The sequence below is a fragment of the Suncus etruscus genome, chromosome 7 (genome assembly GCF_024139225.1).
Source record: "Suncus etruscus isolate mSunEtr1 chromosome 7, mSunEtr1.pri.cur, whole genome shotgun sequence".
Classification (NCBI taxonomy): domain Eukaryota; kingdom Metazoa; phylum Chordata; class Mammalia; order Eulipotyphla; family Soricidae; genus Suncus; species Suncus etruscus.
This window is the reverse complement of record NC_064854.1, coordinates 31,779,101-31,803,145: the sequence shown is the minus strand read 5'-3', so window position 1 is coordinate 31,803,145 and position 24,045 is coordinate 31,779,101. Positions and strand designations below refer to the sequence as shown.

At 36.3% G+C, this 24,045-nt stretch overlaps 1 protein-coding gene across 1 annotated transcript in view; it reads left to right on the top strand.

Annotated features, from left to right (window-relative positions):
* ODAD2 (outer dynein arm docking complex subunit 2) overlaps window positions 1-24,045 on the top strand; it is a 177,847-nt gene that overhangs the window by 46,961 nt on the left and 106,841 nt on the right. The window contains 7 exon segments of the mRNA XM_049777479.1: window positions 503-712; window positions 10,662-10,839; window positions 10,842-10,903; window positions 12,564-12,673; window position 13,487; window positions 15,026-15,180; window positions 16,026-16,268. Coding sequence (XP_049633436.1) covers window positions 503-712; window positions 10,662-10,839; window positions 10,842-10,903; window positions 12,564-12,673; window position 13,487; window positions 15,026-15,180; window positions 16,026-16,268 — 959 coding nt within the window.

The window sequence follows — 24,045 nt, the reverse complement described above, 5'->3', positions numbered from 1 at the left end:
TTTTCTTTCTTTCTTTGTTTCTTTCTTTCTTTCTTTCTTTCTTTCTTTCTTTCTTTCTTTGTTTTCTTTGTTTCTTTGTTTCTTTGTTTCTTATGTTTCTTTCTTCTTTCTTTCTTTCTTTCTTTCTTTCTTTCTTTCTTTCTTTCTTTCTTTCTTTCTTTCTTTCTTTCTTTCTTTCTTTCTTTCTTTCTTTCTTTCTTTCTTTCTTTCTTTCTTTTCTTTCATCTTCATCAGCTATTATTGCTGATAACTTCCAGTCACAAACTGCTCTTATTTACTTGTTGAACTTCTTTCTGTTTTAGTTCTTTCTCATTTTAATATTGATGAATATTTATGTAAATAAGAAGAAAAATAAGAAGGCTATGTATAACACCCGGGAAGAGAACTGGTTCTTTAAAATTAAGCTTAAATGGAGATTTTTTAAGCAAACATGGAGTTTTAAAAATTGCAGTACTTATCATATATTAAGCACTCATTCAACTACAACTTTTTGTTTTCTCAGATTGGTTCACTAAAAATCTTAAAGGAAATCAGTCACAATCCTCAAATCAGACGTAATATTGTTGACCTTGGAGGCTTACCAATTATGGTTTCTATACTTGATTCTCCCTATAAGACTCTGAAATGTCTGGCAGCTGAGACAATTGCAAATGTTGCCAAGTTTAGACGTGCCCGGCGAGTGGTGAGACAGCATGGTGGCATCACCAAACTGGTGAGTACCTTGTGGCTCTCACCCGTATCTCTACATGTTGACTCCTGGATATTAAATAACAAAAAGGCATGTTCCTGGAATCTTGGCATTGTTTGGCATGTTCTTGAAATTGTTTTGATATTTGTATTATTAGCAAGTAGCTAAAAATATACACATTAAAAATATACACACCTTTAAAACACAGTTGTCATTTTCATGTCATACATTGATAGGAAAACAATTTTTTCTTTTTTTAAAATATCTTTATTTAAACAACTTGATTACAAATATGATTGCAGTTGGGTTTCAGTCATGTAAAGAACACTCCCCTTCACCAGTGCAACATTCCCACCACCAATGTCCCAAATTTAGGAAAACATTTGTATATGTATGCTTTGTTGGTCAGGAGGTGATGAGATCCAGCACAGTGGATGCTGGTCTGGTTCAGACCCTTTCACACCTGATCTCAGGATATAGATCCTCCTTAAGGACATTAATCAACAAATACTCATTTATATGATGATCATTTTTATTTTTATTAAAAGGATAAGTGAGAGCAGTAAATTGATTTGGAGTTCATAAAATAGAAACAATGCTCAGATGATCAGTAATACATATTGGAGCTTATTTAGTTACAAGTCTATATTTACTATTATCTAAAATTATAGGATTTAAAATTACAATTTATGGTTCCTTTATTTTTACATTTTTAAAAAAAATTTTTCTTTGATTTGCCCTTTTAGGAAGGTCAGAAATTTCACTTCTCACTTTTATATATGTATAATTCTCACACTTCACCACCAAACATCCTTTTTTAAAATTTAAACACCATGGTTATAAGGTTGTTCATAGCACAGTTTTTAGGGCCAGAATGATAGATAGCACAGCGGGTAGGGTGTTTGTCTTGCATGCAGCTGACCCAGGTTTGATCTGGCATCTTATATGATTCCCCGAGCTGGCAATGAAAGATTTTTGAGCTTTGAACAACCAGGTGCAACCAGGTATCCCCCCCCCACCCAAAACATATATATAGTTTCACAACAAATTTTTATTTAAGCATCATGGTTACAAGGTTGTTCATCATATTTTTTAAACAGATAAAGTTGTTTATATTTGAGTTACAGTCATACAATATACACCATCCTTCACCAATGTACCCTTCCCAACATAAATGTCTTTCATTTTCCTCCCATTCCCCACCTTCACCACTGCCTTGCCCTAGGGCAGGCAAATTGTTTCTCTCTTCCTTCCTACTTCCCATCCCTTCTCATTCTCTCTCACTTCTTTCTTTTTTTGACCACTGTGGTTTGAACTATTGCTAATAGAGGGGCATTTTGCCTGTTAGTTTCTCTACTTTCAGCACTGAATTCTTATAGAAAGTGATCAGTTCCATTTATTATTGTCCTAGTAGAGCCTTCTCTACATTTAGCTGCACTCCCATTCTGTGACAAGTTTTCTATCCTAGGCTAGACCTCATGACCTTTGTCAATATATAGTCTCTGGTCATTATTACCATACTATCTCTTGTTTTTATTATATACCACAAATGAATGAGGTTATTCTATGTCTATCTCTTTTCCTCTGGCTCATTTCACTCATCAGGATTGAATCTCCATGTCCCTCCTTGTATAAAGCAACTTCTAAGATTTTATTCCTATGGCTGCATAGTATTCCATTGTGTAGATGTACCACAGTGTCTTCAGCCACTCAGCTGTTGTAGGGCCACCTGAATTATTTTCAGATTCTGGATATTGTAAATAGTATTGTGCTGAACATAGGAGTGCAGAGGGTATTTTCATATTGTGGTTGTGGATTTCTGGGTATCCCTAGGGGTGGTATGGCTGGGTCATATGGAAGCTCAATTTCTACTTTTTGAGGAATGCCCATCATATTGTTTTCTAAAAAGGTTAGACCAGTCTGCATTCTGGCCAGCAATGAGAATCAATTTCTCCCTTTATCCATATCATCACTAGCTGTTCTTGTTTTTCTGTGATATGTGGTTGTTTTTTGTGGTGTCAAATAATAACTTGTTAATTTGATTTATTTCTCCCTGATGATTAGTGATGTGGAGCATTTTTTTCATGTGCCTTTTGGCCACCTGTTTTTCTTCTTTGAAGAAATGTTTGTTCATTTCTTCTTCCCATTTTTTTATGAGATTAGATGTTTTCTTTTCCTTGTAAAGTTCAATCAGTGCCTATATATCTAAGATATTAACTGGTTATTTGATGGGTACTGGGAGAAAAGTTTCTCCAATTCTGTGAGTAGCTTTTGTATCCTACTCACTGTTTTCTTTGAGGTACAAAATCTGCTAAGTATAATGTACTCCCATTTGTTTATCTTTGCTTCCACTTGCTTGGCCAGTGGTGTTTCATCTTTGAAGGTTCCTTTAATTTCAGTGTTATGGAGTGTTTTGCCTATCTTTCCTCTGGTACCTTATGGTTTCAAGTATGGTGCCAAGGTCTTTAATTCTTTTTTATTTGTCCTTTGTGCATGATATTAAGGAGAGAATCTGAGTTCATTTTTTTTTTTTGCATATAGTTGACCAGTTTTCTCACATCACTTTTTGAAGAGTCTTTCTTGGTTCCATTTTGTGTTTCTTGCTCCTTTATCAAAAATTAATTGTTCACATGGGCCGGAGAGATAGCATGAAGGTGGGGCATTTGCCTTGCATGCAGAAATGACAAGGTTTGAATCTCGGCATCCCATATGGTCCCCAAGCCTGCCAGGAGCGATTTCTGAGCATAGAGCCAGGAGTAACACCTGAGCACTGCCGGGTGTGACCCCCCCCCCAAACCCTCCCACCAAAAAACAAACAAAAAAATTAATTGCTCACAACAGACACTTCTCTGAGGAAGACCAACAGATGGTCAGCAGAGACATGGTAAAAATGCTTATTTACCACTTATTATTAGGAAAATCCAAATCAAAGACAAAATGAGATATCATCTTATACCAGTGAGGATGGCACATATCAAAGATAATGGGAATAATCTCTGTTATGGGTATGTGGTGAGAAAGGAACTCTCATCCACTGCTCGTGGATATGCTGCCTGGTCCAACCCCATGGAAAACAGTACAGAGGGTCCTCAGTAAACTCAAAACTGAGCTATTATCTAGCAATCCCTCTTTTAGGTAGTATCTCCAGGACAGATAAAACATTCATACAAAAGGATGTAAGCACACCACTATTCATTGCAGCACTTATTACAATAGCTAAGATTTGAATCAACCTAGATGTCCAACAACAGACAAGTGGTTCATGAAGATGTGATACATATAGACAGTGGAATATTATATAGCTGTATATGAATGTTGCAATCATGCAATTTGCAGCAACATAGATGAACTGGAAGATGTTTATATCAAATGAAGTAAGCCAAAAGAAGGATAAAACAGAATGTATTTATATATTATATAAAATCACACTTATAGTGATATTAAAATAACTGCATGAATAAATGCAGTGGTCTAAATGGAAGTTGTCTCAAAAACCCTTGACCCCAGACTATAGCGAGAAGAAAAGAAATTGAGTGGATGAGGAGAAAAACAAATATTAAAGGATGGGAGCCAGGAGTAAGTGGTCTCAGGTGCATTAGTAAAGGAAAAAATTGAACTAAATATCCAAGCCAAAGTCAACAACAGTGGACTCAAGAGACCCCAACTCTAACAATTTAAACTTTAAATGTGCCTATTATAGTGGCAAGCTGGTGGGGGACAAAGGGTGGTGTTTAGACTACACTCTGGGAACATGGTGGAGGGAGGTCAACACTGCTGTTGGAATTGGCCCTGATTTTATTTTATGCCTGGAACCCAACTATGAAGAACTTGGTAAATTACAATGGTTTCAATAGAATAAAATAAAATTAAGAACATTAATTGTTCACAAACTTGTGTATCCATCTCCATATTTCAAGTCTATTTCATTCATCTAAGCATCTATCTATATTCTAATACTATGCTGTTTTAATGATTGCTGGGATAAACTAAAATTCTTTTCTCTAATATCTGACACAAGGCATAGTTGCCATTTTTCTCACCACTTCTATTCAAAGTAGCATAGTGCAAGTACTTGACAAGTACTTTCCAAGTACTGGAAGTACTTGCCATTGTAATTAGGCAAAAAACAATAGAAACAATAGACTTGTATAGTAAAGTGGCCGGCTACAAAATTAATAACAAAAATCTATGGCTTTTCTATACATAAATAATAAAAGGGAAGAAAAGATATTAACAACACGATTGCATTCACAATTGTATCTCGGGAAATCAAGTACCATGGAAACTTAACTAAAATGGTGAAAGATTTATATAAAGAAAACAAAACAAAACCTGCTTCAAGAAATAAAAGATGACACAAAGAAATGGTGGCATATACCCTGCTCATGGATTTGGAGGATTAACATAATCAAGACATCAGTAAATCCTGGGGCCAGAGCAGTAGTGCAAGCTGTAAGACATCTGTCTGCCTTGCAGTAAGTCCTAAAGCATTGTACAGATTTAATGCAATACTTATAATAATTCCCATGACATTTTTCAAAGAAGTATATCAGTTGCTTCTGAAATTTATATGAATAAATAAACATCCATAGCTAAAGCAATCTTTGGAAAAAAAGATGGAAGGAATAACTTTTCCCAAATTTAAATTGTACTATAAAGCAGTAGTCATTAAAACTTTTTTTTCTCTCTTCCTTTCTTCTCTTTCGTATGTGCTATGCCAGGTTTCTCAATTCAAGACCATGGCGTGATTTTTGTTTGTCTGTTTTTGTTTTTGTTTTTGTTGGTTTGTTTGTTTTGTCTGTTCTTTGAGGTGCTTATCGATATAGCTGGAGCCCTCACTGGATATTTGATACTTCTTTTGGTACTAGTGGAGTGTTTCACCTTCTTTTTCTCCATCTCCCAAATGGATGATGAGAGCCTTTAGAAGGACTCCGCCCATTTTCGGGGTATTAGACTCTTACCCCAGTTTATTACTTTTCTCTTTTTCAAACAAAACCACACAACTTGAACTAGCTAGTCCTGCCCCAGTTAGAGGGGGAAATAAGGGAGGCATCAAGACCAAACAGGTGCAAGACTACTAAGTAGTGGGTTGGATACAGAGGGGACCACATATTCTAGCCGCCCTGGGGTGAGGGAAAAGGAAATGGGAGGTAGGACAGAAACGGAGGTGTGGGGAGGACAATTTGGCGATGGGAATCCCCCCTGATTTTATGTAAATATGTACCTAAAATATTGTTGTCAACAATATGTAAGCCACTATGATCAAAATAAAAATTATATTAAAAAAAACCCACAATAGTTTTTACTGAAATTAGGTGTTAGCTTTTTTGGGGGGGAGGATGGGGGAACCACACCGGGTGATGCTCAGCGGTTACTCCTGGCTTTGCGCTCAGAAATCACTCCTGGCTTGGGGGACCATAAGGGATGCCAGGGGATTGAACTGCTGTCCGTCCTGGGTCAGCTGCATGCAAGGCAAACACCCTACCACTTTGCCATAGCTTCACCCCAGCTTTGTTATTTTTTTTCTTGACACGTTATGTTTTATATATAAATAAAATTACATTCAGTAATTATCTTTTGTTTATTTCACTGAATATCATCAATTCAAGATACATCCATTTTGTTCCAAAAATGCAATTTCATCTGTTTGATAGCAGAGTAGCACCCACTGAATATATATAACCACATTTTCTTTATGCAGTCATTTGTTAATGGGCATTTAGAGTGATTCTGTGTTTGAGAAATTGTGACTAATGCTGCTGTGATCATAGAGGCTCATATGCCATTCAAACTAATGTTTTCAGATCAGTTGAATAAATGTCTAGGAATGCATTGTCAGATAAAAAGGAAGTTCCCCATTTTTTTTAAAGAAATGTAATAACCCATTCTTCCTAGCAACACTATCAACTTATAGTCCCATCAGCTATGTACCAGCTATTTTTTCTTGTTCTCACTAACAATTATTTTCAATATTTTTGATAAATGTCTCTCACTTCTCAATGGGGGTGAAGGTAATACCTATGATCCTAATAGTTTTTGTTATCTACCTAAAAATTGTAGGAAATACATTAGAAATAAATAGCACACTGGGGCTGGAGAGATAGCATGGAGGTAAGGTGTTTGCCTTTCATGCAGAAGGTTGGTGGTTCGAATCCCAGCATCCCATATGGTCCCCTGAGCCTGCCAGGAGGGATTTCTGAACATGGAGCCAGGAGTAACCCCTGAGCGCTGCTGGGTGTGACCCAAAAACCAAAAAAAAGAAAGAAATAGCACCATTGTTCACTGCTATTCTCTGAAAGGTTTGGCAGTTTTTTCTAACTTTTTACATTTGCCAATTTATAAGCATTCATTTTATAGTCAGAAAAATAATTATGGAAATCACCCATTGAAATAAAAATGTTAATATTTGACTCCATACTTTAGATAGAGCAGGACAAATTTTAGAGTGCACTGTTGGAATGCATGTTTATCTTCCTTCTTGTACATTTCTTTGTTTCACCTATGTTACATCTCACTTGGGTTGTAGCTATTTCTTCACTAAGTTCCTTAAGGGATATCTTAATATAAACCACAATTCCCACACAACCATACACATGGTCAAGTAATGATTTTAATGTTAAATTTTTTATAAACATTAAATTTAATAATTTAATGTTTAGTAATGTTCAACTGTAAATTTAGTAATTTTAGTAAATCTAGTAATTTTAAGTTAAAACTATGTTCAGGATTCGAGGAAATTATGTTCATTTGGTTACAATTAATAGAGCACCATAAAATGTGACTATTTTCTTCAACAATAAGGTGAACTTTAGCCAGCAAAGGTGCATATATGAATGGCTAGATATATGACCAAACAAATATGGCACAGTGTGAATCTTGGTGGTGGCTATGTGGATGATTTCTATATAAGTACTGTATAAGTCTTTAAGCCTTGATGTACGCTTAATTTTTTTTACAAAATGTTGATGGAAAAGGTAGCTATTACTATGGTTTATTATGCTACTTAAATAATAAAATCATTTGGAAAACCATGGTAACGAAACTAAGTTATGATGATTAATTTTACAACATGAAACTGAAAGAGGTAGAGTTCTAGCCTTGGATCCTGCAAACCTAGGTTCAATTCCAGCATCTCATATAGTCCCGAAACTTCACAAGAAGTGATCTCTGAACTCAGAGATGGGTACCTGAGTACATAGCTGAATACCACCAGATATAGCCCCCAAATACAAAATTTCATAGAATCATCTTAAAAATCTAGAATATGACCATTTTACTAACCTTGTCAAAATAATGGTTCATATTTTGATATTTTTAAATTCCAAAAAAAATTAGGATCAAGGAAATCAATGATGAATCATTCAATTCTAGATTTAATTGCTGGGTCAAGAACACATTTGAGGATCTGTATTTGGTTCGTTGCTTGGAATGGGGTCCGTAGGTGTTATTCAGGCAAGAGTACCCAATAATCTGGAAATGAGGGAAGTTACTAAATACAGAGATAGAGAAGTTCAAAAGAAACCAATGTAAAGATCAGAACAGCTAGGAGAGCACTGGTTGTGATGACGTTCAAATGACTTCTGGAGGTCAGTGTCTGGAGAGGAAATGGTCAGAGCACAAGAAGTCTGAATAGGCAGCAACAGTACATCTAGGTAGCTCCAGTGTTTTTAGTCCTGTGGCCAGTAACTTCTTTTCTTTCTATGCCTGGTGCACTTGCTTCCTCTCTATGGCCATTTCAGACATTTCTTGAAATGTGTGCCATGTACACAAACCTTGGTGGTGGTGATATATCTATGATAGTGGGATTGAGAGAAAAATATAAGCTTTTTTATGTAGACAAAAGTAAGGAACTGAGAATAGAGAAAAGACACAGAGAATAGAGGGAGAACAGAGGAAGGGGGTGATGAATAAACTTTAATTAATGAAGGAAGGTAGGAAAAGAGGGAATGTTGCCTTTGCTAACCCTTAACATGTAAGAGGTTGTCAGCAAACACATCATGGAGAAGCATTTCAGGAAGATGAAACACCAAAAAGGTGGTAAAATCTCAGTTGGAAAACAGCCTTTTAATCTTCAGAAACTACAGATTTTTCATGTGGCCAGACTTACACATGAAAGAGTAATCAGACATGAACTAGATGAACATGTAATCCCACAGGGCCTCAACGAATAAACTTCAAAATTTGGATGTTCTGTAGAGAACAAGAGAATAACTATAAGAGTTAACTATAAGAGTTAACTGAGTTCAAACTCATCATAGAACTTTCCTGCATCACAAGGCCATCCCCTTCAAGGCATCAGAAAGCCATGTACAGAGCCTCTTGCCCCCATTCTTCTTGGGTTATAATTAGGTCAGAAATGTCTTCTTCAGTCACACTGCTCCCATCCTGAACAGGAATCACAGGCATTTAATCTCAGAAAATTCCTTCTAAACTTAGAAGTGATGGTCATGATCATGTGGATAGTATCCATGGAAATTGTTAAGTTCTCCAAAATTCTAAGAACTCTAGGGAATCTATTTTTTGAGATACCAGGGATTACAATTTCTCAAATATCATTAATATAAATACTAGAGTCATGTAAAAAAATACTGTTCTCGGGCCTGAAGTGATAGAATAGTAGGCAAAGCACTTGTCTCGCACATGGCCAACCTGGGTTCAATTCCTGGCACCCCCAAATGACATCTAATTCCCCTTGGGTTTATCCCTGAGTGCAGATCTAGGAGTATGCCCTGAGCACAGCCAGGTGTGACCCCAAAATAAAAAAATACAATACAATACAATCCTACTGTGAAATTAAAATTTTATGGGAACTTTAAAGATTAAAACTTTATGGATGTGAGAGGAGAGAATAACTTCCAAATCTGCTGAAAGATATTTTATGGCATTTTGTCTCTCAAAGCTGAAAAGTTTTGAAATTAAGTGGTTTCTTTTTCTTCTGGCATTCTTTTCTTCTTTTCTTTCTTTCTTTCTTTCTTTCTTTCTTTCTTTCTTTCTTTCTTTCTTTCTTCTTTCTTTTTCTTTCTTTCTTTTTTCTTTCTTTCTTTCTTCTTTCTTTCTTTCTTTCTTTCTTTCTTTCTTTCTCTTTCTTTCTTCTTTCTTTTCTTTCTTTCTTTCTTTCTTTCTTTTTCTTTCTTTCTTTCTTTCTTTCTTTTTCTTTCTTTCTTTCTTTCTTTCTTTCTTTCTTTCTTTCTTTCTTTCTTTCTTTCTTTTTCTTTCTTTCTTTTCTTTCTTCTTTCTTTTCTTTCTTTCTTTTCTTTCTTTCTTTCTTCTTTCTTTCTTTCTTTCTTTCTTCTTTTTCTTTCTTTCTTTCTTTCTTTCTTTCTTTCTTTCTTTCTTTCTTTCTTTCTTCTTTCTTTCTTTCTTCTTTTCTTTCTTTCTTTCTCTTTTCTTTCTTTCTTTCTTTCTTCTTTCTTTCTCTTTCTTTCTTTTCTTTCTTTTCTTTCTTTCTTTCTTTCTTTCTTTCTTTTCTTTTCTTTCTTTCTTCTTTTCTTTCTTTCTTTCCTTTCTTTCTTTTTCTTTCTTTTTTCTTCTTTCTTTCTTTCTTTTCTTTCTTTCTTTCTTTCTTTTCTTTCTTCTCTTTCTTTCTTTCTTTCTTTCTTTCTCTTTTCTTCTTTCTCTTCCTTCCTTATTTTCTTCTTTCTTTTTCTTTCTACATCCTTCCTTTCTTTTCTTTTCTTATCTTTTCTTTCCTCTTTCTCTTTCTTTCATTCACCCAGCAGTGCTCAGGAGTTACTCTTAGCTCTGCACTCAGAAATTGCTCCTGAAGGCTTTGGAGACCATATAGAATGCCAGGGATCAAACCTGGTCCATTTTGGATTGGCCCTGTGCAAGGCAAATACCCTACCACTGTGCTATTGCTTCGGCCCTCAAAACATTTTTTTTTAGAGAGGTGTACATGATAGCAACTCTGAGCCTAGTGAAAGATGCATTTTCATGTTAAAGATCCATATGTACACTTTACTTGTTTTTATAGGTCTCTCTATTGGACTGTGGGCATAGTCCAGCAGAACCTACTCATCCAATCTGTATGAGACCCCGAGATGTTGAAGTGGCTCGCTGTGGTGCCCTGGCACTCTGGAGCTGCAGTAAGAGTCACTCGAATAAGGAAGCCATCCGGAGAGCTGGGGGCTTCCCGTTGTTGGCTGGGCTGCTGAAACTTCTCATGAGGACATGTTGATTCCAGTTGTGGGCACCTTACAAGAATGCGCATCAGAGGTACGACTTTGCCGTTTCTCTTGCCATCATTGGCTTTATAATCTTTTTTGTTTTGCTTTGTTATTTTTGGGGGAGTTACATCCAACAGTGCTCAGAGGTTACTCTTGTGTCTGTACTTAAATCACTCCAGGCAGGCTTGGGAACATATGGGACAATGGGGTACAACTGGGTTGACCACAGGCAAGACAAGAGCTCTGCCCATTGTATTATCCCTCTGGTCTTAGAGCATACTATTTATTTTTATTTTTATCAGGGCATAATATTCTTTAGTCAAAAGAATATTTTAAAGTTATCCTTTTTACACCCATAAGTTGCCTTCTCTAGAAAGGTCAAATTCAAAGAGATTATGGATCCTGTATAATAAACTTTTTCTCTTTTGAGTGTATTTGAGGATGCATGGTTAACAAGTGTTGATAGGAATATCTGTTGTCATAAATTACTCATCACCATTACCACCACCATAAAGTGTCCAAGATCCTCATTTGACTTTGTATCATTTTTTTTGTTTTTGTTTTTGTTTTTGGCCCACAACCGGTGATGCTCTGGGGTTATTCCTGGCTATGTGCTCAGAAATCTCTCCTGGCTTGGGGAGGCCATATGAGACAACAGGGATCAAACCTCGGTCTATCCTAGGCTAAGCACATGCAAGGCAGATGTACTGCTGCTTGCACACCGCTCCGGCACCTAACTCTGTATCATTTTAATCTACATTTCCTTCCCCATTCATCTTCCTTCCTCACTACTTGATAACCTAAATTCTGTAGTCACAATCCAAGGGTTTGTTATCATTAGATACTGTTTATTCCTTTGCTTGTATCTTTATATACCATGTATGAGAGAGAGAGAATCTGGTTTTGCTTTCCTTTCTATGACTTCTCTTAATGTTACCCTCATTCCTTTAATTTGACCAATGTTAGAGTAAAAGGTATTTTTTGGATGGTCTCATAGCTGAGTACTATACCATTGTGTCTATGTACAAAAAAAAATGTGGGCCGGAGAGATAGCATGGAGGTAGAACGTTTGCCTTGCATGCAGAAGGATGACAATTCTAATCCGCCATCCCATATGGTTCCCCGAGCCTGCCAGAAGGATTTCTGAGCATAGAGTCAGGAGTAACCCCTGATGCTGCTGGTCTGACCGAAAAAACCAAAAACAAAAACAAAAATATTTATCTACTCACCTGTCATATAAAATTAGGGCTTTTCCTGATCTTTGTCTATTATACATAGCATTGCCCATGAACACAGCAGTACATTTGTACATTTATCTATTTATTTTTATTTGTTTTTGTTTTAGGGCCATACTCATTGATGCTCAGGGGTTGCTCCTAGCTCTCAGAAATCGCTACTGACTTGGGAATATATGGGTTGCCAGGGATTGAACCCAGGTCTGTCCAGGTCAGCCGCATGCAAGGCAAATGCCTTACTGCTGCTCTATTTGCTCCAGCACCTACATTTATCTTATAATAAACAAAGACCTCATGTTCTTGGGATAGAGTCCAATGAGTAGAATTGCTGTTATTTTTTAATGGTATCTAACTTTATTTAGTTATCATTAGACTGAGAGCCAAGATGTTTACTTATTACAGAAATCTGTTTAGTGTAATATTGATATGGAGGCAAACTTCTGCTCATATCTAAATCTAACTATATGTTCCTAGGAAAGCTACAGAGCTGCCATTAAAGCAGGAAGAATTATTGAAAATCTAGTGAAGAACCTTAATAGTGAGAATGAGCAACTGCAGGAGCATTGTGCTATGGCTATCTACCAGTAGGAGGGTTTCTTGGATAATTGGAATATTTTTGATCTTACAGTGAAGGTGCATTTCTAAATGGGAAGTATCATTCTCTGGGAATGGGGCTTGGGAATCAGAATTTGTATCCCAGAGGTTTTTTTTATGCACTCATAGATCTGAGAACTATATCTATATTAATTGCAGTATAACGTCAAACAGAAATCTGCCTTAACACCTCTGATTATTAACATTTACATACGGTCATTTACAGATTTTTTTTCTTCTGCAATTTTCCCTAATAAAAATAGCTGAATCTGTACATAATTCTCTGTACTGTTTTATATATTCTATCAATCATAATAATGTTGAAAAATGTTTTTACCACAACAAGAATGATAACCATGGGGATGTAACATAAACAGTGGTTTGGTGCTTGTTTGCCTTGTATGCATCCAATTTGGGCTCAGTCCCCAGAACCACATAAAGCCCTACAATCCAGAATGATCCCTGAGCACAGAGCAAGGAGTAAACCCTGAGCACTGCTGGGTATGACCCGAAAACACACACACACACACACACACACACACACACACACACACACACACACACACACGGAATGATAATGTTTATGTTTCTGTCTTATCTTTTAACAAATTTTATTATTTTAATCTTAATGTTATTTGTGGATATATGTACATATATTATAGTGTGCCAGAAAACAGTTTAGGATGGTAAAGGAAAAGAAAATATGTCTTGAAAATTAGTTATGACTATTACTGGTCAAACCAGCTGTTAGTAACCAGAGAAAATTTCTTAGGGAATTATTTTTTTAAAGCTTGCTAAATAAGAGTTAACCATAGAGATAGGATGAGTGAAGTTGTAGAAATCTGAATGTATGAAAACAAATTATGATGTATTAATTTGTTAGAGTTGCCAGAACTAGTTACCATATACTATATAGCTTAAAGCCTATCTTCTTATTTATTTTCATTTTTATTTTTGCTTCTGGGCCACATCTGGTAGTGCTGAGGGTTTACTCCAGCTCTGAGCTCAGGGATCAATCCTGGTGACCTCAGGGGGCCATATGCAATGTCAGATATTAAACCTGGGTCATCCACATACAAAGCAATGGCCCTACCTGCTGTGCTCTCTTCCTCTCTCTCCTCCTCTCTCTCTTTTTCTCTCTCTCCTATGTCCTCTCTCTCTCTCTCTCTCTCTCTCTCTCTCTCTCTCTCTCTAGGCAAGCCTAGCTTCTTTAACTATGAGACATAAATGTGGGGCCAAATTTTTTTAAAAAATAAATGTATTGGTAAGTTATTGGTAAACATTTTATTTATATTCCTATATTATATATCTCTACCCAAGGTCATGTAAAATATTCTTGTTCAAAAGGGTTAAGAAGTAGAAACATTTAGAAGCCCTGGCTAAAAAACCAGACATTTATTTCCTCACAATACTGATGTCTAAAGATCTAACATCAAAATGTTTGCAGACTTTTTTCTTCTAAGGATTCACATTGTTGGCCTGTAGATACCATTTATATGTCTCTATCTTCATATAAAGACAGTTCAGAGCACACATATGACCCTGTTTAATTACCTTTTGAAATATTGTATCTTCACATTTTATCACCCTCTTGACAACTTCATTGCATGAATTTAGAAGATACACAGCTCAGCTCATAACAAATATATTTAGCTTTGACTTTATACATACTTCATGTGGCATACTGATAGTAGAAGTAGAGACTAATGCTTCAAAGTTGCCATTGAACCAGAACCTAAAATCACACACAGAACACAAAAGGTATAAAAATGGAAGGTGCCTTATGGTACATTAGGGTGATGATTTTGTCTGGTGGCTCTCATAAATGATTCCTAGCATGTGTTTGTGAAAAATGGCCATAGAGACAGCTAAATAGTGAAGACACTATTTAAATTCATAATCTACACGAAATTCATCATCTTTTTTGTTCTATATCTTAAAAAAAGTTGGTCAGTTGGAAACATGTGTGTAGTACATATTTATTTCAAAGGAGAATGCAAATTGTGAATAAATATGTTTGAATACATTATCAGTTGATATAACTCATTGTTATTGGCATAAACTTTGAGGGAACTACTAAAGAGTATGATTTGGGGGACCATTTAGGGTCTAACTGAGGTCTTTAATAATTACCAAGTAGATCAAAACTGCTAGTCATTTCACAACAAAAGAAGATGCATATCGTGAAATAGCTGAAAGATTATAATATACTTGGACCCTCCTTCAGAAAGTCACACTTTTAGAGAAGAAGCCTCATATATACATATATACATACATACATACATACATACATACATACATACATACAGTCATTGACCTCCTCTTATTTGATTTCTGTGTAGTGTGCTGAAGATGAGGAAACCCGTGACTTGGTTAGGCAACATGGAGGACTTAAATCCTTGGCCACTTTACTCAATAATACTGACAATAAACAACGGTTGGCTGCTGTCACAGGAGCAATATGGAAATGTTCTATCAGCAAAGAGAATGTTTCCAAGTAAGAAAAGGCACTAAGCATTCTGTAGTTAGAATATGACTATCTATACTGCATTTTTTTCCTATATTGCATTTTTGTGATTTAATGCTATTTCAATAAAGAGCCATTTCTAATGCATCTCCTGAAGTTCTCATAGAATTATACTTTGGAATGGGGCCAGAGAAATATACAGTGGGTAGAGTTATTACCTTGCATGCAAGTTGCCAACCTGGGTTCTATCTTCAGTACCATGTATAGTCTCCCTCGTTCTGCCAGGAGTAATTCCTGAGCACAGAGTTGGGAGTAGGTTTTAAGTACTGCCAGGTGCGGCCATAAAAAGAAAAATGAAATACATTTGGGTTAAGTTGGCATGGAAAGAGAGACTACTTTTTTGTCCCAGTACCTTACAATAGATTCCAATGTAGTTTTATTCAATTTTAAAGTTGTTGAAGACTGTATGACTATTGATATATTTAATCTTAAAATCATCTTGTTATGTGCTTTAGAATTTACATTTTATGATAGATGCTCCAGGGTAAGTCTTCTTTGATTTTGTGATAATTTTCTTTGATCAAGAAATTTACATGTCTTATTGAAGATACATTCATTTTTTTCTTTGTTATGTAAAATAGTCCCTGTACTATAGAGGGAGCCTACCAGAATAGGGAATTACTGATTAAACTCCTGGAAATGGAGATTATAATATTATTCTTACTGTAAGACTGTTGTAAGTTTGAATGAGCATATAGTTGACATTTAGTACAGTTTTACATAGTCATTACAATCACCAGCTAACTTTATACTAGAAGTAATACTATTCTCCTTTCTCTTTCCCCTTCATCCTCTTTTCCTTGCAATGAATTTAGGTTTCGAGAATACAAAGCCATTGAAACCTTGGTGGGCCTTTTAACCAATCAGCCTGAAGAAGTGCTTGTGAATGTGGTTGGTGCCCTGGGAGAATGCTGCCAAGAATACGAAAACAGAGTCATTGTCCGGAAATGTGGCGGCATTCAACCACTTGTGAATCTCCTTGTTGGGGTGAATCAAGCTCTCCTTGTCAATGTCACAAAAGCAGTTGGTGCTTGTGCTGCAGAACCTGAAAGTATGATGTAAGTGTCTTTAGGGATGCAATGATTTTATTTGAGAGTCTTAGAGGAAGGACTCAGGTAGTCTTAGAATCCTGTAACCACTTAGAATTGATGTGCATGAATAATGAAAAAGTAAAATGTGTTCACATATAAGTAAGAACAGGTTATTACTAAATCAGAACAGAGCCAAAATGTATATTTAAATGACTGGAAGACCGAATCTCGGCATTTGGAAGCACTTAAAATACCCAATAGTCAACTTCTCAGATTAAGACCTTAATAACATCAACAAAACATTTTTTTTTCTGCACCCAGGGAAGAAACATCTCTAAGAGCCCAGGTGATTCTAGATAGTGTGCCTAGAATATCCTTGTTGTTTTTCAGATTCAATTCTGCAAAGATATTTTAGTTTCTAACAAGAACTGTGAACTGACATGTGGAAGAGATAGTTTTTTAACTTGTAATCTTGGCCCTTAAGTTTATTATTTAATTTGGCAGAAAAGATTTACTATGGTGCAACTTAAGAACAATAACAAGATTATTTAGAGATTTCAGATGTGTTTATCTCACTATTTTATACTTGGGGGAGGAGAAAGGGAGAGAAAAAGAGAGAGATACAAAGAAAGAGATACAAAAAGATATATTCTCTCTCCTTCCCTGCTCAGAGTGTCTCTTTCTCTCTCTCTCTCTTTCTCTCTCTCCCTCTCTCCTGGGGAGGGCTGAGTTGAGGTCATGGGGCTCCAAATAGCCATCAGGGAGGCCTACTTCTGGCAGGCAAGGGGTCCAGAGCCCCAGATACCAGAAAGCTTCAACTGAGAGCAGACCTGGGCCTGGGCCATGGACAACTTCCCCGTGCTGTGCAGCCACAAAAAGAAAAAGAAAAACGTCTAGAAAAACAAAGGAAGAGATACACATAGACACAGAAATTCAAAAATGATGAAACCCATAAGTATTAAATTTGTTGGACAGTCTGCTGCAGCTGTTGAACAGAGTCACAGATCAAAAGATCTTTCCTCAACTCAGGTCTCACTCAAAAAAGCTGATTCATGTGGACAGTCTGGTTGCAAGTAAGTGGCAGTTCTCTATTTCTTGTTGCATGAATCTGAAAAGGTCCAGAAGGGAAGTTGTGTGTGAGTGTGCAGTATGTGGGAACTGTTTTATGTAATGATGGAGATATTGCAAGTATAAATTCTGATGGGGCATACTTTCTGGCATAGACTCAGCAGATTTGTGTTGCAGTTTTGAGTTTGAAGACAGTCTGGTGATGGAACTTTTTCTCTGGAAGGCCATATATTTTTCTCTTTAAGGTTTCTACTGATTGGAGGAATACAAAGGCTAGGGCTGCCAGGACTGCAGGGCTACATGTTGCAGAGACCCAAGGTTGCCAGGGTTTGATGCTGTAAGACTCACAGGGGCCTGTGGGGTTTGGCTGCTGGGTGTGACATTGTGCCCACCCAGGGATGCCAACATGTAGCAACTACGTGCCCAAGACTTAGGAGAAAGAAAAAGAGAGAGAGGAGGAGAGGAAAAAGTAACTTCTTGGGCCCGGAGAGATAGCACAGTGGCGTTTGCCTTGCAAGCAGCCGATCTAGGACCAAAGGTGGTTGGTTCGAATCCCGGTGTCCCATATGGTCCCCCGTGCCTGCCAGGAGCTATTTCTGAGTAGACAGCCAGGAGTAACCCCTGAGCATTGCCGGGTGTGGCCCAAAAAAAAAAAAAAAAAAAAAAAAAAAAAAAGAAAAAAAAAGAAAAAAAAGAAAAAGTAACTTCTCAAAGCCTTAAAAATAAACCCAAGTTCCTTTCTATTAGTATTCAATGCCTTTGCCTACTGGCCCCTTACTACTTCTCAAACTGCACCTTTTCCCTGCAAGAGATAGTGTCTGATATTATGTCATTTTTTGTGTAGTCCTTCTTTATTAAATAGATATCAAGGCTAGAGATCAAACCTGGTTCCGCCACATGCAAGGCAAGAGCCCTTCCCTCTGTACCCTTGCTCTAGCCCTAACCTTCTGGTTCTTATTACTCCCGTTATGCCTAGTAGCCACTGGATATCCATTCATAGGGGGGAATCTCAGTTTATTTATTCCCAGTGGCCTTTCCCCACCCCTATCCCTATCATTGGTGGGTATGTCTGGGGTTCTGAGCAGGACATCCCAGTGTTCTCTGGGCTTTGTTGTATCCCTGGTAACCAGGTTGAGTTCTGTGAGTAGTTCTAGACTCACAGAGGTTGCCAGTCTCTATGTTGGACTCTTGTGGTTTAGACTCTGTTTAAGTTTGGACTATTTTTCTCTGAAAACTTGTGGAGACAGTGAACACCAACTATGACCTTTATCTGACCTATGGGACCATGATGTCCGAGTCCATGGTCATGGGTCCTGTAGCAATCTTGGTCAGACTGGTTGTTTATATGTGGAACGTACTTTACCCCAGGCAGGAGAAGGCCCTGGGTGCTATCCTGGCCGATCAGATCCAGAACAAGTGCTGGCTCATGGACAACCTGTGTGCCCTTACTCAGTGCCCTCCCCACAGTTAGTGGGGATCCCTCAAGAGGCCCTACAACTGAACCTGGCATACAGTGACCATGGTAACACTGACAGTGACGTTGATGTCATGGAGAAATGTGTCGAAGCTGAGTATAAGTGTGTGTGTTGAAGTCAACAAGGACAGTTGGCAAAGTCATAATCAAAGTGACCCTGAGGTGCCAGGTAAGTGACTGATTGTGGGAACTGAACACAGAGAGATGCTGGTGGAGGTGCTAGGAGCTAGAGTTGTCAGCCATGACACAGGAGCTGGAGATACTAGAGGACACCAGGCAGCTGAACTTAAAAGAAGCTTTCGTGATCATTTCTGAAAATTAAGAGCCCTTTCCTTAGGGACTGTGCCTGGGAGTGACCTTGAGTTATAAATCTGCTCAGTTCCCTCCACTCAAGCCACATTTGAGGTCCCCTCCAGAGGGACTAGTGACCAGTGAGTGGGTACAGAGCAAGGATTTAGAAAGCCCAGTTTGCCCATCACCCGCTCCCCGCCATCTCCAGGTGCTCCTCTTCCTTCCTTTTGCCTTGAAGAAGAAAGGCGATTGGATTATGGCAATATACTAGGGATAACGGGGCTTGATATTATTAACATCCTGAGAAACATTATTTTCGGAAATGGGCGACATTTCTTCTGGAATTTTATTAAACCATAGAGGTCAAGGTATTCCTAATCTCAGTTTAGTCTTTAAAAAAAGTTACCTAGTATTTTGCGTGAAGAAACAGTACAATCCAAAGTCTACCTTAAAATTTATACTCTGCTATTTTTAGGAATACAGATGTTAAGCTCTTCAAAGAATGAAAGAATTTCAGGTTAAGTGTTTTAAAAGAAAACAGAGCAATTGACAGAAAGCCCACTTTGGGAGTGGTGGTACTTGAGCTTCAAGTGGGATATGAAAGTGATACTATTTGTGTCCCTGAAAGATGAGATGACAGTCTGTTACTACTTAATTTCAATACAGATAACTTTATTTGTATAAATTGAAATGTATTCTTTGAGTACCTACTTCTATAATCAAACTCAATGATATCTATAACATTGCTAGGACACTCAACTGACACTAAAAATTCCTTAAAAAAATCATAGTTGGATTTTCACAATAGGTATTTAAACTTATTTAAAGATAATTCTACAAAATAATTGTTATATTATTGAATTTGAAGTTGAACTCATTCAAGAAAACAGCTAATACTTTTATGAATCTTAAGGAATCAATGTTGGGAAAAATACAAATGAAAGAAAAAATGGACAGAAACAACCTCAGTGACCTTGTAACTAAGTTGATGAGACAAATAAGTAATTTTTTTTGTTATTGTTGTTGGGTTGCTTGGAAGACTATATCGTACGCCAGTGATCAAACCCAGGTTGGCAGCATTGCAAGGCAAGCACCTTACCAGCTTTTCTATCACTCTAAGTCTCATAACTGAATCTTTTTTTTAATTATCTTTATTTAAACACCGTGATTACAAATATGATTATAGTTGTATGATTACAGTCATGTAAAGAACACCCCCCTTCACCAGTGCAAGATTCCCACCACCAATTTCCCAGATATCCCCCCCCCCACACCACCCCCACACTTGTACTCGAGACAGGCTTTCTACTTCCCTCATTCATTCACATTGTTATGATAGTTTTCAGTGTAGTCATCTCTCCAACTGCACTCATCACTCTATGTGATGAGCTTCATGTCATGAGCTGCACCTACCAGCACTCATCTCTCTTGTCTCTGAGATACTGTTAAAAATGTCTTTCATAACTCAATATTAAGATTTGAAGTACTCCTGAAAATTATTGTTATCATTATTATTATTATTATTATTATTATTATTATTATTACTACTACTACTAGTTTGTGGAACACATCCAGAAGTTCTCAGTACTTACTCCCAACTATGAGTTCAGGGATCACTTCATATAGTTTGGGATATTATGGGATGCTGGGCATAGAACCTGGATATGCTTCATGAAAGGCAAACACTCTGCCTGCTATATTGTCTTTCTGACTTCACACTTACAAAAATTATTAATGCTCATGTAAAATACTGTCATCTATCACATGCTTTTTCTAAAACTTCCACTCAAATTAATATTGTGGTTATGAGGTGCATACTCTACATGCTTTTTATTTTTTTACTGAGAGCAGAGTTTAGGGGAGGCCTTGGACGTTGTGAAGAATTCCCCATCAGAGACCTAGTTTTGTATTATGAAACATCAGAACAAGTGTAGTGTAAGCAAAGTCATGTGGGCATTTTATTTTACTTCATCTACAACGATCTTGTAGTCCAAGGAGACTGATGGAGACTTGTTGAAATGAAAAGGATAATAGCAACAATCATTTCCAGATTGTCATAAAGTGAAACTAAAAAATTTTGGAGATTTGGAGTGAGTGAGAGGGACTACTGAATGATTCAAACTGCTTTCAGAGCAAAGATAATTGAGGATTTTCATGGGATTGTATTTAAGGTAATTTCATCATAGAAAAAAAGATAAATTCAGACAATTCCTTTTCCCACAATCACAAGATCATTAAGGCAATATCGTCCCAGTTAATAAAATAGCCAAAAAGAAATAAAGTTTTACAAAAAGACTTTATAAGCTGATATGTAGTTGTAAAATAATAATGTCAGAGCTCAGAAGACAAATAGAAAATTTATTGAACTAAGTTTGGATAGAAGCATAGTTAATATAATAAACACAACTGCAAAGCCAGGAATTTAGTATATAGAAAATGCAGAACTTAAATAATTGTATAGATATAACTCAGGAGTTTGAGTACATTGCATGCTTTACGTTCAAGGGGTCCAGGTTTGATCCCTTGTACTGCATAGTCTTTTGAGCACTGCTAAGTTAGCATTGCCAGGTGTGATCCCCAAAGCATAGAATTGGGAATAGCTTTGAAGTACTTCCAAGTGTGGCCCAGTTGAAAGGAAAGAAAAAAAATAAAGGAATGAGAGCAATAAAATGTAAAATAAAGTAAAAGAAAGAAAATTTAAGTTATAATATAGAGTCAGGTTATATGGAAGCCTGGAAAACCAACATAAATATAACTGATATTTAAGAAAAAGTTGAAACTAATCGAGTATGGTCTTAATTAAAGATATAATAGAAGAAAAAATATTTTATGCATAATTCTATAACTCAAAATATTCTCATACTAGTGCTATAAGATGACCAATTGCATATCCTTAGAAAGTTTCTTGCAAACTTTAAAATAAAATCAATAAGTTGATCTAAGTAAAGAAGCAAACTATGAGAACAAATTTCTTTCAAATTTTGTCAAGCTGTTTTAAATATTAAATAACATTGAGGAATTAAAACTCATTAATATTCTGAGCAAGTGAAATTATTTCCTAGGAATTGCAGGAATTGCATATTCATCCAAATTGTCTCCAAATTAAAAAATGATAATACATTCTAATTCATAGTAAAAACTAGTTAATGCAGCACTCTCTAGTTTCCAAAGAAACAACTCAGTCACAAAAATTCAGTGAGTAAATTATTTCAGAGTAAAACGTGGTTAAATGGTACCAGTTGAGACCACTGCAAACTCATCTCTTTGGAAGACATTTTTTTTCTTTCTTTTTCATTTTTTTTTAGACATTGTGGTTTGCAATATTGTTACTGAAGGTATATCATGCATATCACTTTACCTCTTTCAGTACCCATTTTGTGTCCAGAGTAATCATTTCCAACTATAATTGTCATAATGGTCCCTTTTCTGCCCTCACTGCACTCTCCTCATCTTTGCTGCAAGATTTCTACCATGGACCAGTTCTCATGGTCCTTGTCTCTATTGTCGTTAGATATTATTACATATTATTTTTATATTCCAAAATGATTATGATTATTTTAAGTCTGTCCCTCTATGTATGATTCATTTTATTCAGCATAATATTCTGCATCTCCATTCATGTATAAACAAATGTAATAGTTTTATTGCTACTAATAGCTGCATAGTATTCCATTGTGTAGATATACCATAGTTTCTTTATCCACTTATCTGTTCTCAGATACTTGAGTTATTTCCAGATTCTGGTTATTGTGAATAATGTTCCAATGAACATAGGAGTGCAGATGCCTTTTGAGCATCATGTTTTGGGATCCTTAGGTGGTCATATGGGAGCTCAATTTCTAGTCTTTTTGAGGCAAGTCCATCTTGTTTTCCAAAAGAGTTGGACCCGTCTACATCCCCACCAGCAGTGATTGAGTGATCCTTTCTTCCCACACTTGTGCTAGCATTGGATGCTATTTTTCTTTCTAATGTGTATAAACTATTATATTTTAATTTTTTTTTTGATTTTGGGGCCAAACCTGGTGACACTCAGGGGTTACTCCTGGCTATGTGCTCAGACATAGCTCCTGACTTGGAGGACCATAGGGGATGCCAGGGGATCGAACAATGGTCCGTCCTAGGCTAGTGTTGGCAAGGCACTTACCACTTGCACCACATTGTCAATCTCATTAATTGACTCCCTAAAACAAAATTAGTAGAGATGATGAATCTCTATCTATTCCTACTTTTAATACTTTGAAGACTTAAATAGATATAGACATATTTGCATAACTATATATAAGCATATATAAGAATGTATAACAATTATATTTTAAATATTAATTTCTAGTTTTAAAGATTTTAAATTAGAAACAGGTATTGAATTTTGTTAAAAGCTTTTATGAACATTATACTCCATGTGCCTCATTATAATTTTTTATTATATCTATTAATATTATGAGTGATTTGATGGACCTCTAAACACTAAAACAATCTTGCTATCCTAGTTTCATTTGGTTATTTTATAATGTTTTCCAAACTATATGTAAGTAGGTATCACTTTGCTATTTAGAATTTGTGCAATGACTTTAGGAGGTATTCTGGTTTGTAGGTGTCATTTTAAAAATACAATCTGTATGTAGTATTTTTTCAATATTCATTTATGCAGCATGATTTATGAAATTTTTAATTACAGTTTCAGGTAACAATGTTCCAACTTCAAATTTATCCACTAGTGTCAGTCCCCCCCCCACAAATGTTCCAAGCTTTTCTCCCACTACATCTCTTTTGCCAACTAATTTTTTTATACATTTTTTAAAGTTTACTTATTATAGCTTTGGTCACACGCTTACAATAATGTTGAGTAATGGTTATGATGTACATAATCACTTCACCTTTATGCCACTGAATTGTTCAACACCCTTCACCAAAGATATAAACCAATATATTTGTTGCCTTTAGTATGTCTCATCACCCCCACCTTACTTAGTA